Raw genomic sequence first — 22339 nt, 5'->3', positions numbered from 1 at the left:
TGCCGTCGGGTGGGGTGTGGACTCTGGCCTGGTGATGTGATTTCTGGCCATCTGGCCACTCTGGTGGCACAGCTGCTCCTTCTGGGCAGGACCCGGCCAGGTCCAGAGCACGCTGAAGTCTGACCCTCTGAGGACACCTTGCATATGCTAACTTACCCGTCGGAGAAAATGATCGTAAAATGAGGAACAGAGATGTTGATTAGCTTGCTCTAGGTCACACAGCCGTCATTGTCAGAGCTCTTACGATTCACCATATGTCTATCTTTGAAAAAATTGAAATGCATCCACACCTTGACTTTGCTATTCCACAGACTTACCTTATTTGCACAAGTACACAAAGATATGTAGAAAATATTCTTTCCAGTGTTGCTTGAAGGGGAAAAAGCCAAACTCAATGTCCCCTAGTGGGGAGCTAGTTAAAGAACCCTGGGGTCTTTCAGATATGGAATGATGTGGCCATCAGAACCTGAGCAGGCTGCCCACGTGCTGGGACAGAGGTCCAGGCAGGCCATGTGTGCAGGAGACATGCTGGAAAGGGTTCACGCCAACCGTAAGGCGGGGTGTCTGTGGGGAGCCGGGCTTGGGGAAGTTGGCGAGAGAGAGAATGGGCCTTATTTCCTACACTCCACTCTAGTGTGTGTATATATATATATATATATATATATATATATATTCTCTCTATATATACACACTTACATATGTTCACACTTACAGACCACTTAAGATGTGTATGTATGTATATATATATATATATATACACACACACACATTCTCTTATTTGAAAAGAAAAAGGATATTACAGGTAAAGCTAAAGTCCCTTTCACCACCAATTCAATGCCGATTGGCTCCTTCCCTTAACACTGTGATAAGACTGGCACATTCTTCTAATATATTATGTACTTTTAAACACACAATATGTGCAAGGGGCTTCACAAGTGTTACTTCAACTTAGAAACAGTCTTCGGGGGATGTGCTCACCTCACCATTGCTGTCCTCCGGTTAAGCGGTGGGACGCAGCCGTTTGTCTAAGGCTCCACGAGGGGCCGCGCTGAGCCTCCCCCGGGCCCGCCGCCGGCTTCCGTGATGTCAGAGTGTTCGCTTTCACACGTGGCCACGGAGCAGCTCAGAGCGCAGGGCGCTGGGTGCTCAGGGGGACCCCAGCATCGAGCCTACTTTTCCTCTGACGTCGGCTGAATTCCTGGTTACGTGGTCTTTTCGGGGTTGCTTTGGGAATCCGACTGCCCTTTCTCGCTTTGCTCGACAGCCTTTTGGGAGGCACCTAGGTTGCAGTTGGGAGTTGCACCAGTGACGGGGCTCGTGGAATGAATCCTATGTGGTCTTACCTTTTGCTGTCAGTGGCTAATTCTGTGAATAAAGGCCCACAGAGAAGTAGGACTTCTTTCTCTGAAGGCAATACAGAGATAAGGAGGCACCCCCTGATTTGGAGCAGGTTCCCTGGGCGTGAAGGTGGGGCAGACACCACTGCGCCTGCTAAGGTCTCGCCTAGAGCCCCCGTCTGCACTGCCCATCTGTCCCTTTAGCCTGGGCTCTCGCATGGATGTTAGCGATCCACTGTCACACATCTTTGCTTTCCACGAGCACACGGAGTTTAGGAAGTGGATGTCTGGACGGCAGACCAGAGGGAAAAGGATCCCAGGTAAGACGATGATGACTGTTCACTCACGCTTGCGAAGTTTAAAACCAGGGGCTGTTGGAAAGCAGTGTACGTTTGGGGTCGATTTTAACCTGGGGCCCTTGGAATGCTCTGTCGCCTCTGATGTCCCTTCTGACCATCAGGCGCTAAGAATTCAGGAGAGGTCGTGCGCGCCCTGGTCATCTGTGCAAATAGGAGGGTGTAAACGCTTCGTTAGGAAAAGGAAAGGATGATGAGGGCTGTGATGAAGGATCTGAGCCGCGCAAACAGCATTTGGTACATGCGCTGCATTTGGCTTCAGAATCCCTCTCTGAAGCAGGTGTTCTTGTCCCACCTGGTTGCCATGGAAACAGCCTAATTCACTAAGCCCAGGTCACATCACTGGTGACATAAACTGGGAACTGAGCCAAGATCCATCCTGTCTTTTATGTAACCTGAAGATGCTACTTTCACTCATCGCTACTCATCAATCAAAATACAGTGAAAGAAATGCCTGTGAAAGGAAACCAATCCAGCATTGGGCTAATGGGGTCCTTTTCGCTATCATCTCAAGTATCACACAAATATTGGATATTTCTAATTTTCTATATTTCTGTGGTCCTCCAGACCTTATGAGGTTCTAATACGTCTGGACGTTTTAAGGTGGGTCTGTATCTGACGGCCAGAAACCAAGAACAACACAGCGACACACTGATCAAGAGTTCTTAGACTTAGCTGATGCCAAGGAGGGCGCCTGGCTGGGGCTGTAGGAAACCCCTGAAGCTTGAGATGGCAAAGAGCACGATGTTTCTAGGAGACCCAGCTCGATACCGAGCGCCGGCCGAGCTGGGCTGCGTGTTCCCTATGCCAGAGTCACAGCTAAACTTCTTGTTAGTTTGTTTTGGCCATGCAGCTTGTGGGATATTAGTTCCTGGAACAGGGACCGAACCCGGGCCCTCAGCAGTGAAAGCGTGGCATCTTAACCACTGCACCGCCCGGGAATTCCCACAGCTGAACCTTTTGGAAGCCAATCTCATCCTTGATTCACAGTGGAAGACCTGAGACTCAGAGAGGTCAATTTGCCAAAGACACACACAACTCAGGAAGTGAAGAGTTTGGAATCAGAACTGCTCTCAGAATCCAAGGCCTGTTCACGTTCTGGTCTGATTAGAGTTGAGGATTCACGCGGGAACGGCGGTCACGTACGGCCACGTCAGGAGAGATCTTGAAGTCACGGTCAAGAAGGAACCCACACACGTTTTTCTGTGATGGGAGGAGTGTGTTTCTGGTGTTTTATTTTCATTGTCGTTTTGTTCAATCATGTGCTTCGTCTGCCGGATTCAACCTGAGGCGGGTGTTGCTGTTGCCTCCAGGTCACGACTGGTGTATCGTCCAGCTGGGAGTACAGGGGTCATCCGGGGCTTCTATGTGGACACTTCTCACTTCACACGAGGAGATTATGCTCCTCGAGTGTCGATTCAAGTGGCAAACTTTGAAGAAGGTGCCTCGGGAACCAGTGGCCCTACCCCGGGAAGGAGCGTTGTGGGGTGGTGAGGCCCATCTGCCCCCGACCGCACACTTCCCACTCAGACAGGCTCAGCAACTTGTCTAGAGGCCCCTTCATTGCCACGGGAGCTTTACAATGAGATTCCCACTCAGGTGCTCTGTGAGTTTTGATTTTTAGCTTAACAGTGTTCTCCAACCTGATTTAGATTTCATTATTCCCATGCTCTGCAAGCCACCCCTCCCCACCCCATGGTGCCCCCGCACGTCACTGTGAGGTTTGGTGAGCAGGTTGCTGGGGCAGGTGGCAGGAGTGGGCTGCCCGGACCACCTGGACGATGTGAAGCCAGGTCTGAGCCACCTGTGGGACCAGCGTACCTGCCCCCTTTGGGCTGCCCTGGTCTGCGTAATGACACGGCAGCCGTGGGCTTTCCAGAAAGGGTTCCTTTCCACACCCTGGAATAATGGGCCATGTGACTCATAAGGCTCTTTAATTGGCATCCTCCAAGGTTGGTCCCAGAGTTAATTTTTTGGAAACATGTACCATTAAGTGCATGTCTATACATGTACTTGGGAAAGAGAAATCATGTCAGTTAGCAAACGTATTTTGGAAGCACTCTGTGCACAGCACTGTATGAGGCTCCTTGGACATGAATGGGCTCACCTCCTGGAAGACAGCTGGGGAACCCGAAAAGTCACATGATGATAGGAAGGATGCTCCTTTACAAGCAGGAACGACTAGCAGACAATGACTAAGATGCCTTCAGCAAGCCCTTCAACTGTCCACGAGTGCTTCTATTTCTGAATCGCCCATGTATCAATTCTAAGGATGCCTTTGGGGGAAGTAGTGTCTCTGGAATTGACTTACAATATTCCAAAACTTTACTAATCAAGCTTTCTGAAAACTCTACTCATGTGATAAATTTGTTGAAGTTTGAACTTGGAAACGATATTTATTATTTAATGAACAGACGTACCACCATATGTTCTGCACCTCTTTTTGAAGTTACCATCGGTAATTTAAATACTGAGGAACTTTAACATGTGTGTCTGTTACTTTGATCATCTGATACATTGACTTAAGAAACAATGTCTCTAGTGTTATTTGGCAAAATGAAAATGACCACACAATCCGCTAAGAGGGTATATATATCCTCTGATTTTGAACACAAACCGTAACCCTAACGGTCACTCTAACTTCAGATAAACAACCAGAAATCCCACAACGAGAAGTCAGGACATGAGCCACAGCCAGCCCTGAGGAGTCTGAAGCCATTGCTAAGGTATGTCTCCCCAAGGAACGGGGTCTTGTCACGGGCTGTTACGACAGCAAGGGAGCAGCCCTCCTCGCCCGGCCATGCACTCAACCTGGCACAGCTCGTGCATGTGTACTTGCCCTGTGTGACCCTGAAGATGTATCTGGAGAGGTTTGTGCAACCCCTGTACCACGGCCTATGCGAGGTCTAGGGCTCTGCTTCCCACAGGGCGGTCTGCTCACAGGGACCCCGCTGCAAAATGATGCCCGAAGAGGTAAATACAGAAATTGACGCCTTAAATAATTTGATAGCAATTGGACAAAGTAACGTTATGCCTGATGAATTAATACAATAAACAATTTGGCTTGTGTTTCGGTACATTCTTGTTTTTCCAAGTTTGTCTAGTAATTAATTTATATTGTGTTTTACAAAAGCGTCGATCCAGCGCTGGCTGGGAAATACATAATGGCAACAACAAATGGGCCCTTCCAGTTGAGGAGCACTGATCTAGGGAAACTGTTGAGAGGTTCAGGCCGACCCATTTAAGCCATGGTCCACGGGAAGAGCCCGGGTTTTATGTGAACATTCACAGCACATTCCGGCTGCTCCTTTCTGTGAGCCCTCAAGGTGAAGGCCTTTGGAGGCTCTTTCCCAGACCTCCCTGTCCATCCCCTTTCACCACCACCCAGTGGCTATTTTGACCAGGGTGAAAAAAAAAAAGCAGGCCTTTATTCTGTTTATTAAAACTGACACTTGATCCTTATTAGTATTTTTATTAAAGTGTTCCATTAGGCATCCATCATTAATTTTTATTACAAAATGTCCTGCCCTGTAAGCCCCACACGGGCATTAGAATGAGAGAATTTATTGTTGCCTAGAGCCATCACTAACATTTTTATATTTACTGCTAGCTGAAGTCCAATGATTGGAATTGTTTGGCTCCCATGACAGAGCTTAAATCGGGAAATCCTGCTTCCAGCTACAGTTGTTTTCCTGTCAACTCGCGGCAGAGGTGAGGTCACATACGGCTCAACCTTTCCCTGGTAAATATGATGTGGACCCCTCTCCAGCGCTGTGGCTTCTTTAGTTAATGTTGGCAGGTTTTAAAAATACAAAATGAAGTCACCCTTTCCTTCTTGCTCTAGCATTTCAGGGTTATAATTTGCCCTTTTAGTGCGCTAGGAAATTCTTGTCTTAGCGTCCCCATCCATAGGGAGTTAGGAAAAACTATCAATTAAACTAGGATGTGATGGAACTAAGTTGTGTTGGGCTAGATATCTCCTAACAATGTCTGTTTCACAGGTCCATTAGTTGAAGTGCTATGTACAAACAACCATCAGCTTTATTGTAATTCACATAACATGTGATTCACCCATTTAAGTGTACGATTTAAAGTCTATGTAAATGATATATATGTGCAACCACCACTGCAGTGCACTTTAGAACAGTTTTTATCACCTCAGAAACAAATCTGATACTCTCGGCTATCAACCTTCCTCTCCCCCAGCCCTAAGCAGCCACTAAGCAACTTTCTGTCTCGATACATTTGACTGCTCTGGACGTTTCATATACATGGTCTTTTGTGACTGTCTTCTTTTACTTCGCATAATGTTTCCCAGGCTCATCCATGTTGTAGCACGTGTCAGTACTTTATTCCTTTTTGTGGCCAAATAATGTTCCGTTGTATGGATAGAGTGCTCATTCATTCATCAGCTGATAGACATTTGGGTTGTTTCCACCTGTTGAATACTTATGAATAATGCTGGTAACATTCCTGTACAAGTTTTTGTGTGGACATATGGTTTGCATTTGGGTATACACCTAGGGTTGGAGTTGCTGGATCATATAATAACTCTATGTTTTTAGTTGTTTGAGGAATTATCAGACTGTTTTCCAAAATGGCCGCACCACTTTACATTCCCACTAGCATCGTGTGAGGGTTCCAACGTCCCCACATCCTCCCAACACTTGTCATTTTCTGAATTTTTGATTACAGCCTTCCTAGAGGATGTGAAGTGGTATCTCACTGTGTTTTTTTTTTTTTTTTTTTTTGAGGTACGCGGGCATCTCATTGTTGCGGCCTCTCCCGTCGTGGAGCACAGGCTCCGGACGCGCAGGCTCAGCGGCCATGGCTCACAGGCCCAGCCGCTCCGCGGCATGTGGGACCTTCCCGGACTGGGGCACGAACCCGCGTGCCCTGCATCGGCAGGCAGACTCTCAACCACTGCGCCACCAGGGAAGCCCCTCACTGTGGTTTGGATTTGTATTTCCCTCAAGACTAATTATGATGAACATCTTTTCAGTTGCTTACCTGGCCATTTGCATATTTCTTTGGAAAAATGCTTCTTCAGATCTTTTGCCCATTCTTAAATTGGGTAAAAATCCAATGTTATTATTTTATTATTAGTCTTTTATTACTGAGTTGAAGAGTTTTTCGTATATTCTAGGTACAAACCCTTTATCAGATATATACTTGCAGGTACTTTTTCCCTTTCTGTGGGTGTCTTTTCACTTTATCTAGAAAGCACAGACAGTTTCACTGTCTCTTGAAGCACAGCAGTTCTCAATTTTGATGAAGTTCCACTATGTGTTTCTGTTGCTCATGCTTTTGGAGTCATACTTAGAAAATCATTGTCAAATCCGACGTCATGAAGAATTACCCCTAGATTTTTTTTCTAAGAGATTTATCATTTTACCTCTTAGATTTAGGTTTTTGATCAATTTTGCATTAATTCTTGTATATGGTGTAAGGTAAGGTTTCAACTTCATTCTTTTGCATGTGGATATCAGTTGTCCAAGAACCATTTTTTTTGGAAAAGACTCTTCTTTCCCAGTTGAATGATTTGGGCACACTTGTGAAAAATTAGTTGACCCATACATACATGGGTTTATTTCTGGACTCTCAATATTATGTGTTTATCTTTATGCCAGTCCCACACTGTTTCGACTAATGTTGCTTTGTAGTAAGTTTGGAAATCAGAAAGTTCGTCTTCCAAATTTGTTCTTTTGGAAGATTGTTTTGGTTATTTGGGGTCATTTACAATTCCACACGCAATTCTGTATTTCAGAATCAGCTTGTGAATTTCCAAAGAAGTCAGCTGGGATTCTCATAGAGATTTCTGCATTGGATCTGTAGATCAATTTGGGGAGTATTGCCAGCTTAAAAATACTAACTCTTGGGCTTCCCTGGTGGCGCAGTGGTTGAGAGTCCGCCTGCTGATGCAGGGGACCGGGTTCGTGCCCCGGTCTGGGAAGATCCCACATGCCGCGGAGCGGCTGGGCCCGTGAGCCATGGCCGCTGAGCCTGCGCATCCGGAGCCTGTGCTCCGCAGTGGGAGAGGCCACAACAGTGAGAGGCCCGCGTACCGCAAAAAAACAAAACAAAACAAAACAAAATGAACTCTTCCAATCCACGAACATGCGATGTTTTCCCATTTGTTTACATTTCCTTAATTACTTTCAACAACATTCTGTAGTTTTCAAAGTATACATTTTGCACTTCTTTGTTAAATTAACTCCTACATCTTTTATTCTTTCTGAATACTATTGTAAATGGAATTGTTTTCTTAATTTCATTTTTGGATTGCTCATGATAAGTGTATAGAAATACAATTGATTTTTGAATATTAATCTTGTGTCCTATGACTCTGCTGAACTTGTTTATTAGTACTAATGGATTTTTAGTGGAGTCCTTAGGATTTCTACAGACAAGATCATATTATCTGTTAATAGAGATCGTTTTACTTCTCCCTTTCCAATATGAATGCCAGCTTCCTTCCTTCTTTCCTTCCTTCCTTTCTTCCCCCTCCTCTCTCTCTCTGTTTCTTAAAATCTCCAGTGCAAAGTTGAAAAGAAGTGGCAAGAGCAGAATCCTTGCCTTTTTCCTGGTCTTGGAGGGAAATCATTCAGTCCTTCACAATTAGATATGTTGTTAGCTGTGGGTTTCACAGATGCCCTTTATTAGATTATGAAAGTTCCCTTCTACTCCTTCTTTGTTGAGTGTGTTTATCATGAAAGGATGTTGGATTTTGTTAAATACTTTTTCTTTGTCTATGAGATTATCATATGGCTTAATAAAATGTCTTTTGTTCTGTTAGTACAGTGTATTACATTAATTGATCTTCAGATGTTAAACTTGCATTCCTGGGATAAATCCCACTTGGTCATGGTGTCTACTTGTTTGTAATGTGTTGCTGGATTTGGTTTGCTAGTGTTTTGTTGAGGATTTCCATGTCCCTGTTCATAAGAGCTATTTGCCTGTAGTTTTCTTTTCTTGTGATATCTTTGTCTGGTTTCAGTATCAGGGTAATACTGGCCTCATGAAATGAGTTGGGAAGTGTTCCCTCCTGTTTTATATTTTGGGAAGATTTTGTGAAGAATTGATATATATTTTTTGTTTACTAATTCAGTCTATTTACTTGACATTGGTCTATTCAGATTGTCTGTTCTTGAGTCATTTTCGGTAGTTTGTGTCTTGTGAGAATTTGTGCATTTCATCTAAGTTATCTGATTTATTGGTATATAATTCCTCTTTTATAATTCTTCTCACTTCTGTAGGTCAGTAGTAATGTCCTCTCTTACATTTCTGATTTTATTAATTTGAGTCTTTTCTCTCTTTTTTCTTAGTCAATCTACCTAAACGTTTGTTAACGTTTTCAAAGAACTGGATTTCAGTTTCATTGATACTCTCTATTTCATTAATTTCTACTCTAATCTTTATTATTTCCTTCCTTCCGCTTGCTCTAGGTTTAGTTTGCTTTTTTTCCCAGTGTCCCAAGGTGAAGGTTCTAATTTTTTAATATGGGTGTTTATAGCTACAAATCTCCCTTCAATCACTGCTTATTGGACACCATAAGTTCTGGCATGTTGTATCTTCATTTTCATTCATCTAAAAGTATTTTCTATTTTACTTTTTGATTTCTTCTTTGACCCAATGGTTTAGAGTGTGTTGTTTACTTTTCACATATTTGTGAGTTTTCCAAATTTCATTCTCACTGATTTCTACTTTCATTTCATTGTGATTGGAGAACACACTTTGTATTATTTCAACCCATTTGTTTATAACCACATATAGGGCCTATTTTGGAGGATGTTCCATGTGTACTTGAGAAGAATGTGTATTATGCTGTTGTTGGGTGAAGTGTTTTATAAGTCTATTAGGTATAGTTGGTTTATAGTGTTGTTCTGTTTCCTTGTTGATCTTTTTTCCAGTTTTTCTATCCGTTATTGAAAGTGGAGTACTGAAGTCTCCAACTATTATTGTTGAGTTGTCTATTTCTCCTTTCATTTCTGTCAGTGTGTTTCCTTTATGATTTGGGTATATGTTATTAGGTGCATATATGTTTATAATCATTATAGTTTCCTGAAGGATTGACCCTTTTACCATTATAAAATGTTCCTCTTTATTTCTAGTAACATTTTTTTGTTGTTGTTGTTTTAAAGTCTATTATGTCTGTTATCAGTAAAACCACTCCAGTTTGTTTGTGGTTGCTGTTTGCATGATCTAATTTTTCCATCCTATTACTTTCAATATATTTGTATCTTTGAATATATAGTGTGTCTCCTGTAGGCAGTATATAGTTAAGTTTTGTTTTTCCATGCAGTGGGACTATTTTTGCCTTTTGATTGTTTAATACATATTTTGTTATTGTTTGTTATTATATAGTTGGAGTTACAGCTACCATTTAACATTTTGCTTTCTGTGTCTCATGTCTTTTTTTATTCCTCTTTTCCTCCTTTACCACTCTTTTGATTTAATTGAAATTTTATAAACGGCATTTTAATTTATTTAGTAATTTTTCCCACTATTTTATTTTTACTTTCTTTCAGAAACGTTACTCTTATATAGCTCTATTTCCATTCCCCCCTTGGTGGCATTGTTGTTTTACAAAGCACACCTATAAATGTTACAAACCCAACAATACACTATTACAATTATTTACAAAATTTTATGTCTTCTGAAGAAGCTGAGAGAAGAAAGGACAGCAAGTTTATTTACATTTACTTAAGGTTTGTTATATTCACCTTCCTATTTATCATTTCTGGTTGTCTTCACTTGTTCCTGTGGATTTAAGTTACCATATGTAGTCATTTTCTTTAGCCCAATACAGCTGTGCTCCCAACAGCCTCCTTTGTGCAGTTACTGGTAAATATATTACACACAGATCACATTTTTATTTATCAAAAGCCCAACATACAGTATATACATATTATTTTTTACTATTGTTTTTTAAATCACTTAACAGAAGAAGGGACAGGAGCTGTGTATTTATACTGTCTCTTATAATAATTATATAATCATCTTTACAGGTGCTCTTTGCTTTTCCATGTTTAGCTGCTGGCCGTGTTACTTCAGTGAAGTCAATTTCACCCTCACAGTGTGAGCTTCTGGTGCTGCCCTTTGGGGGGCACAACCCTGGGGATGCCCACAGTGGCCCTGAGACGACAGCTTGGGTAGAGCTCTCTTTGACTATCTCTTTCCTTAACCACATGCACAGTTAGCTCCACTAATTGCCGTCCGATTGCTCTATTTTTTCAACAACGCCCTGGGCATAAATTGCTCCACATACCAATCCAATTAAATTTGGGTTTCTTTGAAGTGATAGTTTTTGAGGTCAGAGTTTTTTTTTTTGTTTTGTGGTACGCGGGCCTCTCACTGTTGTGGCCTCTCCCGTTGCGGAGCACAGGCTCCGGACGCGCAGGCTCAGTGGCCATGGCTCACGGGCCCAGCCGCTCCGCGGCACGTGGGATCCTCCTGGATCGGGGCACTAACCCGTGTCCCCTGTGTCAGCAGGCGGACTCTCAACCACTGCGCCACCAGGGAAGCCCGAGATCAGTGTTTGAGATTTTTTCTGATCCCAGAAAAGCTTCTTTGAGCTCTTTCCCCGTTCTTTCCAGCCAACTGTCTCGCTTACAGTTTGTACTGCAGTTATATATATATATATGTATATCTGATGAATGTATTAGTCTCAGTCTCCTCTTATAGCTTTTCACCATCACCGCCATTGTTTTTGAGAGCACCTTAGGCTTGAACTTCTCCATACTCTGTTCCACGTGAAGCCCATTTACTGGGAAGAGATTTGGAGCTCTCTGTTCTAGGACCCGCTTCTCCCTGATCTCTGAGCCCTGGCTCTGGAGCTGGGGGGTGGGGACAATGGTGCACTTCTCTCTGACTGACAGCCCTGCTTTAGGAGCTGGGTGCTCAATGGACGGGGGCAGTAGCCTCAGGTCTTCTTGGCTTGTGTCTCTCAATGTGGACCCCCTGCCTTGTGAACTGAGACACAGGCGATCATGGCTCCAGTATCTCTGTGGGGCTGTGTGCAGGGTAGAGCCCCATCTCCTGAGTGGGGGCTGGGTGGAAGGAAGGTGGCCCCCTCTTCTCAGCCACACTCACCTGGAACTTAGCCTCACAACAGGTAGATGGGGCAGAATGAGAACCCTCCTGGGAAGAAAGCCCCTAACTGAGATCTGGGGACCAGCCCTGCGTTCGTGGCTGCGCCTGTGTGGAGGGGAGACTCCACTTCATTGTAGTGGGAGGAGGGAGCAAAGGTGCTGGCCTGGTTCACATACCATAGACTCTCCCTGGTCTTGCTGAGTTTTAGGAGATTTTTGGAATAAATGTGGCTTCATTTTCTGTGTGCCCTTAGGATTATTCCCAGAGACTTTAAGTGGTTGCTTTTTTTTTTTTTTTTTTTTTTTTTTTTGCGGTACGCGGGCCTCTCACTGTTGTGGGCTCTCCCGTTGCAGAGCACAGGCTCCGGACGCGCAGGCTCAGCGGCCATGGCTCACGGGACCAGCTGCTCCGCGGCACGTGGGATCCTCCCGGACAGGGGCACGAACCCGCATCCCCTGCAGGCGGACTCTCAACCACTGCGCCACCAGGGAAGCCCTAAGTGGTTGCTTTTTTCCTGATTTTCACGAACTTCCCTGGGGAATGGGTCAGCAGAGGTCCATGTGCCATCATGCTAGAAGTGGATCTCTCGACCCTCACTTTAGATGCAACATGTTTCTGGTTATCATGCTTTAAAGTAAGACACCAACATGTCGAGACTTGAACACGTTTAGTGATATTGATTGCTCATGGAAACCATCTGTTCTAAAATCAATGGAAGCAACTGAAAGAGCAAAGCCAACAGGAGAGATTTAGGACTTCTCACGTTTGCTAATTCAACAAACACTTATGGTGTCGCTGTGTGGAGCTAGGGGCTAAGCACCGGCCGTATAATCGCTTCCCAGATGATGAGTAGGGCTGAGGCAACAGAACACAAGCTTCCTGAAGACAGGGGTCATGTGTCTGGGCTGTCCTTTGCTCACGCCCACTTCCTAGCACAGGCTGGGGGGACAGAGTAGATGCTCAGTAGCCATTTGTTGTTAAGACTGAACCGACAGGGTCCTCGCCCTTACAAAGTGAGCCACCCAGGTGGGAGATGCACAAGAAAAATCCCGCAAAAACAGTGATAAGTGTCACAACAAAAGCACTTAGTAGAGCCCTGAGAAATTTCTATTTGGCAAATTTTGATAACTGAAATAGCAACTTCATATGTTCAACCCAGTGTGTACAGAGCTTAGGAGTTGAGGGAGCGTCTGAGAGGGTATTGGGTGGGAGCCCTGCTTTGTGGGGTTGGTCCTTGGAGTTTCCTGCACACGTTAAGTCTCGTTCTTGACTGGCAGCCTCCACGGATAGAAGGTGAGGGGTGGGCATGTCTGTATGCAGATTTGTCCTCCCCATCTCCCCCGCTGCACCTTTAACTGCTCCATGAGGATTCTACCCGGGTCCAAGTTTAAAAGGGAGCGGAAGCAGTAGGAGAACCCCATGGGACACCTGGGGTGGGCATGGAGTGGCTTTATTGAGTCTCCCTCAAAGGTACCAAGAGGCATATCTAATATTCCAGGACAGTTTTGATAAAAGGGAGGCTGGATATTAATTCTGTAAAGAAGAACCTCATTTTTTTAAAATGTAAAACCAGCTTTATGTTAACAGACATTAACATTCTACACCATTAAAGCAGATCGTAATGTTCAATGAACCAGAAGAGTGTTGTGAATTAGTCCTGCTAGTGTATTTTCCTGGGTTTTACACCAACACAGTCTGGTTTCATTTACTGTAAATATCAAGGCTCCCACGGTTCCACTGAAAGTTTTTCAGATCACTCAATTTCACCAAATCGTTCATGTACAGATATATAGGGCTGGCTTCAGCAGAATACTCTGATGAATGATTTTGAGCTTCTGTATAAAAAAGCTTGGCTTCCACCTTCTAGGAAATAATCAAACAAATAAAAAGCATTCATTTTATTAGAATCAGATAATGTGAATGGATCTTCGTAGCTATTTTCTGCTCTGCAGACCTAATCTCAGGCTGCTGTGGTTCTCAGCAGCTATTTGATTTTGAGAATATTAGCTTTAGTATTCTCAATTGCATTGCAAAGCAATGTGTTGTAAAAATAAAAATGTAATGCTCTCGTGTGAGTCGGTGTAGGATTTAGCAATGCTGATTTCTGACACCAAACATTCATCTGTGGTGAATTCCCCAATTGCTTTTTGGCCTTCCTGGAGTTATTAGTTCAACAACAACAAAACAATGCAAGCACCTACTACGCGCCATACAAAAAGCAAGCAAGGGCTTCCCTGGTGGCGCAGTGGTTAAGAATCTGCCTGCCAGTGCGGGGGACAAGGGTTCGATCCCTGATCTGGGAAGATCCCACATGCTGTGCAGTAACTAAGCCTGTGCACCACAGCTACCGAGCCTGCGCTCTAGAGCCCACGAGCCACAACCACTGAGCCCACACGCTTAGAGCCCATGCTCCGCAACGAGAGAAGCCACCACAATGACAAGACGGCACGCAGCAACGAAGTCCCAATGCAGCCAAAAGAAAAGAATAGGGCACGACTCTCCCAAGAACATACAGGCCCTTGAATTGTTCTTCCCCCAAATGAAGGTGCGTCCCGAAGGCTACACCTTTACGATACCATGTGCCAGCTGCGCCTAGTATTCCAGTTTCTCCCACGCTCTGCACGGTTCCTGACAATTCCTCCCTGACGCAGTTTTAATTGTCAAGACGGTGCTGCTACCCGCCATCTCCCCACGTCTTGCGCGTCGGAGGGCGGAGGAGTAGTGGGAGGGGTCGCGGTGGGTGCCCAGTGCCTCGCCCCCTGCCCTCCCGCCGCCTTCGCGGGAGCCGCGCCCCGTCCCTTTCTCCAGCTCTGCCGTCCTCACCTGTCCGGACTCTGATGCCCCGTCACCCGCCCCGGCTCTGCTTCCCCCTCACGTGTCCTCTCCCGGGCGGCAGCGCGCTGCGGTCGCAATCGCCGGTGGCGTCAGCGCGGGCGGTGGCGGCCGTGGCCCAGGCAGCCCGGCTGTCCGGCGGCGGAGCGAATGGGCGGTGCGGGCCGTGAGCTCGCGCGCGCCGCACGTGCTGGTGGACCCCGCGCCCGCCAGAACCATCGTGGTGTACCGCAACGGGGACCGGTTCTACGTGGGCCGCAAGTTCGCGCTGTCGCGGCGCCCCGTGGCCACCTTCAGGCGCTGCTGGAGCAGCTGACAGAGCAGGTGGAGGTGCCCTGCGGTGCGCGGCGCCTCTTCACGCCGACGCGCGGGCGCCCGGTGAGCGAGCTGGACGCGCTGCAGGCCGGCGGCAAGTACGTGGCGGCCGGGCGCGAGCGCTTCAGGAAGCTGGAGTAAGTGCCGCCGCGCCCCACGGCCTCTGCGCCGCCCCCCGGCTCCATCGCCTCGCCCCGCGGGGCTGTGGACCGCGACCGGGTCTGCCGCGGCCTGGTGGCCCGTCCTGTCCCCGCGGGGCCAGGGACCGCGACCCGGGCCTGCCGCGGCCTGGTGGCCCGTCCTGTCCCCGCGGGGCCGGGGACCGCGACCCGGGTCTGCCCCGGCCTGGTGGCCCGTCCTGTCCCCGCGGTGCCAGGGAACACGACCCGGGTCTGCTCAGGTCTGGTGGCCCGTCCTGTCCTCGCGAGGCTGGGGAACGCGTCCCACTTCTGCCCCCGCCCAGCGCCGCCGTCCTGTATGGACTTTGTCTGCGAGGCCTTCTCGGGCCGCAGTGCACCCTGCATGCCCCCGGAAATCGCCCCTGCTCGCCCTGTGGGGAGGGCAGACCAGCTACTATCTCCCGACCCATCAGTATTGGAGAGAATTAGAAAGAGGGTGGGGAGAGGGGGCGGCGGGTGTGGCAGTGAAAATAGGGTGCCCAGGGTCGCCTCTTTGAAAAGGTGACCTCTTCGCGAAGGTCTGCAGGAAGAAAGGGAGTGGCCACCGGAGGGAGCACGCTGGCAGGCAGAACGCCGAGCTGGGTTACAGCTTGTCCAGGCTGGTGTCCCCGGGACCTGGGCACGCCTCCTTCCCTGAGAGCACTTACCGAGCTGTGCTGTCGGCCCAGCTCGCTGCTCTCTATCCTGCTGGTTAAGACCCTACAGAGGACAGGCACCCGTGATTTCTGAAATCCTGGCACCTGACGCAATGCCGGCCTACAGTACAGCCTCTGAATGCTGGCCTGGGAGCAAGGACACCCGCCCCAGCGTCTGCTGCCATCAAGACAGCAGCCGCGGACAGATGGCGGCTGTCCTGGTGGAACAGGCCTGTGTATCAACGTCAGGGCCACTCAGAAAGCCATAATGGAGATTGGCCATATTCAGGCTGTCAGTTGTACTTGTGGGCACCCACTCAAAGCGTCGATTTAATTCTTTTTTGTTTAGCCTGGGACTGGTATTGCATTCTCTTTGAGATCTTACTGCAAATGGGGTTATAGTACACTCTCTTACTTTTCTTCCCAAGAGTACCTCAGTCTTTTGTGCACTTATAATCCTTGTAACTTCTCTAAGCTTTCTTGGTAACTGTCATTATACAAATGTCATTGCAAACCAAAGGTGTCTTGCAGGTCCTTAACAAAAGCTATTGTGCGCGTCTCCCTGTAGGGCAGCCTCGGGGCTGCTGCAGAGGGCCTTACAGTGTATGTTTTGGGAAGATAAGAGACAAACAGAAGTCACCACAAAAGAGAAAGTGGTAACGGCTAGGACAGAAGCACAGGGTTAATTCTGTCTAGGTGAAGGACCTCAGAAAAGGCTTCCTTTGCCAAATGGAAGGGAGAACATTGTTTTGTTTCTTAATCCTCTGTGCATTCCTGGGCTGCCTTGGCCTCACTCATTTCTTGTGTCTGCCCCTAAAGATGTTATGACCGTTCCTTACATTGTTGTTAACTCTTGTTTCTTTTATTGTGAGATGTATCGTATATACGGAAGAGTGTATACAGTTTTATGTACAGTTTAAAGAATAGTAATAAAGCCAGCCTCTGTGTAAACTACAGCCCAGATTATGCAAAAGAGCATTACCAGCGTTTTAAAAACCTCCTACCTCCACTCCCATCCTTTGCCCACAGGTAACCACTGCTTTGGCTTTTGGAATAATCATCTTTTCATATTAATCTATCCCTGAAGGGTAGATTTTTTCAATGTTTTATGTACTTTATGTAAATGCAATTATATTGCATATATTTTGTTACTTGCTTTCTCACACAATAATATGCTTTGGAGACTCGTCCGTGTTAAAAGCATGTCGCTGTAGTCATTCTTTTTTACTGTTATGTATTATTTCATTGACTGATATACCAGTTTATTTATCCAATCAGTTGATGGATAATTTGGGTCACTTTAAATTTTATGCTAAAGTAAGCAACGTTGCTGTAAACATCCTTTTACCTGTCTCCTGGTGCACACGTGGGTAAGACTTTCTCTGGGAGAGCATGTGAGTTATCAGTTGGTGCATATCCCATTCGTGCAAGCTTATTGGCGTAAAAGAGCATTTATTATCTCATAGTTCCTGTGACCAGGAAGTCCAGAGCGGTTCTGGCTCAGAGACTCTTGTGAGTTTGCAGTCAAGATGCTGGCTGCAGTCATATCTGAAGGCCTGACCCGGGTAGGTGCTTGCAGGCTCACTCACGTGGCCGTGGCAGGAAGCTTCATTCCTGCCGTGAGCCTGTCCATGGGAGATCTAGCAGCTGGCTCTCCCTAGCGTGAGTGATCCAGGCTGAAGCCACAGTGTCTGTTGTTACAGCTGGTTCTCTGTTGCGCTGTCTTCTCTTCTCCTCTGCCTAGTTACCTCTGTGTGCTGGACATTTTTACTCTTAAAACTTATTTGCAGGGCTTCCCGGGTGGCACAGTGGTTGAGAGTCCGCCTGCCGATGCAGGGGACACGGGTTCGTGCCCCGGTCCGGGAAGATCCCACATGCCGCGGAGCGGCTGGGCCCGTGAGCCATGGCTGCTGAGCCTGCGCGTCCGGAGCCTGTGCTCTGCAACGGGAGAGGCTGCAGCAGTGAGAGGCCCGCGTACCCCCCCACCCCCCCCAAAAAAGTTAAAAACAAAAAACTTATTTGTGGAAATCATTTGAGGCCTGAGGTGATATTAGCTTTTGCCAAAGTGGGGGCTTTGCTTGGCCAGCTGCCTGTTCATCCCAGTTCACGATCACCTGATACAGCTTCAGCGCCCAGTTCATGATCACCTGATACAGCTTCAGCGCCCAGTTCACGATCACCTGATACAGCTTCAGCGTGTGGGATGGTTCGGACTGACCAGGTGTCTGGAAGCCAGGATGCTGCTCACTCCTCAGGTGCGGCCAGTGAGGTCCCAGTTCACTAGGAGGGTGGTTCACAAGGGCCCCCGTTGTTGGTGGGTCCTGAACCAGTGCTTTTCCTGTGGTCACAAAAGGCTGTCAGAACCATGGTTCACCCTCTCAGCTCTCTGTTCCCTGGACCAAAGTGGCCCCAGATGTCGGCCTCGTGGCTTCGGATTGCCTTTCTTTCCTGGAGTGTGGGAATTCCTCACCATCTTGATAGGTGTCTTATGTTTCAAAGACATGTTTTTCAGTGTGTCCGGTTTTGTGTTTTAGTGGAAAGGTTGACTGGGGTTACTTCGTCCGTGGTTCCCAGAGCAGAGGTCTCTTGCCCTTTCCCTTCACGTATGTTTTTGTTATGACTCTGTGGATGGCAGTGTCCTTTAGACCATGAGTGGTATTTTTCACTGTCTTCTAACTTGGTGGTTGCTGGTGAGATATCGGCTATCATCGTTCACTTCTCTGAAAGTAATGTTTTATCTCTTTTAGCTTCTTAAAATGTATGCTGTTTGATTCTGGGTGCTGTGCTTTAAACGATACGTCTCAGTGCAGATTTATTGAATTATCTTGAGTCTCTGGTGTGGTGACTCAGCCATTGTCTCTTCAGGTGATGCCTCTGTCTCATGTTCTCTCTCTTTGCTTTCTGTGTCTGGGTTGATGTGGGTTAGCGTATTTCATTGGCTCTAACCTCCAAGAGTCCCCCTCTTTTTCATGTATTTCTCTCTCTCTCCTTTATCTTTGTGCTATAATCTGGGTACTTCTGCCTCATGTATTTCTCTCTCTCCTTTATCTTTGTGCTATAATCTGGGTACTTCTGCCTCATGTATTTCTCTCTCTCCCCTTTATCTTTGTGCTATAATCTGGGTACTTCTGCCTCATGTATTTCTCTCTCTCCTTATCTTTGTGCTATAGTCTGGGTACTTTAGATTTGATTAATTTTTTTCTGCAGTGTGTACTGTGCTTCAAACCAATTTATTGAATTTTAAATTTAAATCATTCAGTTTTTCATTTCCAAACATTCTATCTGGTTCTTTTCAAATCCTCCATGTTATTCTCTCGAGTCTCTTTGTATTGCATGTATTTTCAAGCTTGTCTTTTGTTGAAATATTGTCTTTCTGTGGTCTGTGCCTGTAATCCCAGTATTTGAAACTCATCTCTGTTTTCTCTTATTTCTCCTGGTTTTCTCTCATGATCCTTTCTGTCCTTGTTAGTTTACTTATTTTTTTTGACTGCAAATGACTCCCTTTCTATGGGGGTTTTTTTTTTTTTTTGAGGAAATTCTTTAAGGGCTGAGATAAAGGTGAGATTCTCCAGAGAGGATTTCTGTTTTCTTCTCCCAAATGCCAGGAATGCTTCCTCTCAAGATACTCCAAATTAAATCAGTAGCTTGAGTTTTTTTGGACCACCCAGATAGTGTCATTTTGTGAGTTAGCTGGCTTGTGATTCAAATTCTTAATGGCATCTGCAAGGATGCAAACTTGACATCTTATTGTTTTTGAAGAAAAATCATAAGTCACAGACATCACAGTTGCTAAGAGGTAGAAAGTTTGGATTAATGCCATAACATTTTAGATTTACATTTATTACTGTGCTAATCCTGGTATGTATGAGAATTCACTGACAAGAATGTAGTCCTCTGTAGATGTTTGATTTTGTTATTATTTTTTCAGGGTTAGTTGCTGCATGCTACACACTGACTGTGTCCCCCTGAAATTCGTATGTTGAAACTGAATCCCTCATGTGATGGTGTCGACTTGAAAAAAATGCACAGTGTAAGAGCTGTGAGTTAAGTTTATTCAGTGTCGCACTGAGGACTGTAGCTGGGAGACAGCCTCTCAGACAGCCCCAGGGAACTGCTCTGGAGAGGGTGGGAGAAGACAGTGTTCCCGTGATTTTGGTGAAGGAGTATGTGCACTCAGGCACCCGTCACAGGAGAAGGTTGCTGCTAGTAGCGAGGAACAGATATCTCAGTTAATGATTTTAGTGCTTTTCTAAGTATGGAAAGTTGCAAGAATCCAGGTTCATAAAAAATTTCTTTTTTTTAAAAAAAATAAATTTAAAATTTATTTTTGGCTGCGTTGGGTCTTCGTTGCTGCGTGTGGGCTCTCTCTAGTTGTGGCGAGCGGGGGCTACTCTTTGTTGCAGTGCGCGGGCTTCTCATTGCAGGGATTTGTCTTGTTGCGGAGCACGGGCTCTAGGCACATGGGCTTCAGTAGTTGTGGTGCCGGGCTCAGTAGGTGTGGCTTACAGGCTCAGTAGGTGTGGCTCACAGGCTTCTCGTTTCGGTGGCTTTTCTTGTTGCGGAGCATGGGCTCTAGAGCGCAGGCTCAGTAGTTGTGGCACTGGGCTCAGTAGTTGTGGCTCGTGGGCTCTAGAGTGCAGCCTCAGTAGTTGTGGTGTGTGGGCTCAGTCGTTGTGGCTTATGGGCTCTAGAGCGCAGGCTCAGTGGCTGTGGCACATGGGCTTACCCCTTCCTCCAGGTGAGGACACAGCGAGAACATACTGTCTATGAACCAGGAAGGGGGTCCTCAGCAGACACTGACTATATCAGTGCCTTGATCTCAGACTTCCAGCCTCCAGAACCGTGAGAAACGAATGTGTGCTGTTTAAGCTCCCCCTACCCCAGTCTGTGGTACTTTTGTTAGGGCAGCCTGAATAGACTCAGACATTGCGTATGCTGGATTCCGATTTCCTACCAGAATCCGGTCTTCACTGTTGTTTTATGACCACAAAAGGTTTCAACAGAAATTGACTTTAAAATCCTTTTCAACTTAAGTGTGATGAAAAGTTTAATTTTACCCCCAAAACGTTTCCTCGTAAAATTGACATGTGTGATGTCTGCGAGCAGGTGAGGAAGGAAGCTTGTGAAGCACCGACTGTCAGGCCTGAACCAAGATCAGGAAATTCTTTCCTCTTTCTGTGGGTTGAGGCACTTTCTAATAGATCCTGTGAGACTTCTAATTTGGTAGGGAGATTTTCAGTGTTTATTTAAAAAGTTTTGGACATGTGGCAGAGATACTGAGAAAGACTTTGAGGTGTTTCTCTTCCCAGATTTCTTAATGTTGATTATTATTTTCTGTAGGGAGAGGAATGTGATCCAGTTCACTGAGCAGGAGGGGAGGTGGGATTCCCACGTGGTCGAGACCCTCTGTTATTTTGCATTTTCCATGTACCTTCATTGCTATCAAACGGATGGGAGAGATTTGCTTATGAAGTTCAACGTGGAGAGGCATTTGGATTTCGTTTTCTCCACTACCTTTTAGATCAATGAAGTATGAAATCGGAACCCAGACGTTGATGAATAAAGCTCTGATTTTAATTTTGGCTTGATTTATACTGGTATCAGTGAGCTAGCACTTGTTGGAATGTATGTTCTGTACTTACTGAGCCATTGAACGGTTGAAACTAATTTTCACCAGCAAATAATCTTCTAATTGTGCCACCAGCAGATGAACTTTGAAGTGCAACCTGATGATATATTAACCGTCCTGGAGGGTTTCTCATGGTTGTAAAATGGGACATTGAGAAGACAAACACCATAACATCTTCCCCAATCCAATCATCATTCAAACATTTCCTACATTTTCTGGAATAAATTAATTTGAGAAGAGAAACATCATTTTTTCTCTATAAAACAAAATATTATAGGCTAATAATCACTTTAAAAATGTATCTCGTAAAGCCTGGAATTAATGATTTCTTTTGTAGAGAAAGTCATATTCACCACAAAATTTATATCAGGGCATTTTGTGTGTGTGTGTGTGTGTGTTTGTATGTATGTGTGTGTGTATGTATGTGTGCATGCGTGTGTATGCATGTGTATTTGTATATATTGTGTGTGTGTGTGTGTGTGTGTGTTTCGAGAGACCCCAAGGAATTTGAATTATAGTAGGAATTTTTCCTATTTACCTTAGGAGTTTGCTGTTGAGATTCAAAGTGAAAATGCTATTTAAATCAAACTATGGCAGCTCCTTGACACCCCAACCTGTACTTTGACTCTCCTTACCACCCACTTGTACCCGAGGACTAGTGTGTAACCGGGAAAGGGGCAAAGTGTGTGGACAGACAGCCACGCCCGAGGAAGAGGAATGTGGTCTCAGAGCCAGAAGACCTGGGGTGAACAGAATCCTGGCTTTTCCCATCTGGGTAGCACTTAGCAAATCAAATCACCTCGCTGAGACTCAGCTTCCTCATCAATAAACCAGGGCCTGGTTAGTATCTGCTCCAATAGGGTGTTGTCAGAGTGAAATGAGCACAGTGCTTTGAAATGCCTGCCTTGATCTGGTGGTTGGCTTCTTCCTTTCCTTTAATCTTGGGAAGCAGCAGGAGGAACAT

General features: G+C 45.9%; 1 protein-coding gene across 1 annotated transcript in view; it reads left to right on the top strand.

Annotated features, from left to right (window-relative positions):
• The first annotated feature begins 14362 nt into the window (after positions 1-14362).
• The window catches only part of DCDC2C (doublecortin domain containing 2C), a 57340-nt gene continuing 49363 nt past the window's right edge, over positions 14363-22339 (top strand). The window contains 3 exon segments of the mRNA XM_049695816.1: positions 14363-14380; positions 14682-14910; positions 14913-15069. Coding sequence (XP_049551773.1) covers positions 14363-14380; positions 14682-14910; positions 14913-15069 — 404 coding nt within the window.

This window comes from Orcinus orca, chromosome 13 (assembly GCF_937001465.1).
Source record: "Orcinus orca chromosome 13, mOrcOrc1.1, whole genome shotgun sequence".
In the NCBI taxonomy this organism is placed as follows: domain Eukaryota; kingdom Metazoa; phylum Chordata; class Mammalia; order Artiodactyla; family Delphinidae; genus Orcinus; species Orcinus orca.
This window is presented reverse-complemented; position numbering and strand designations above follow the sequence as displayed.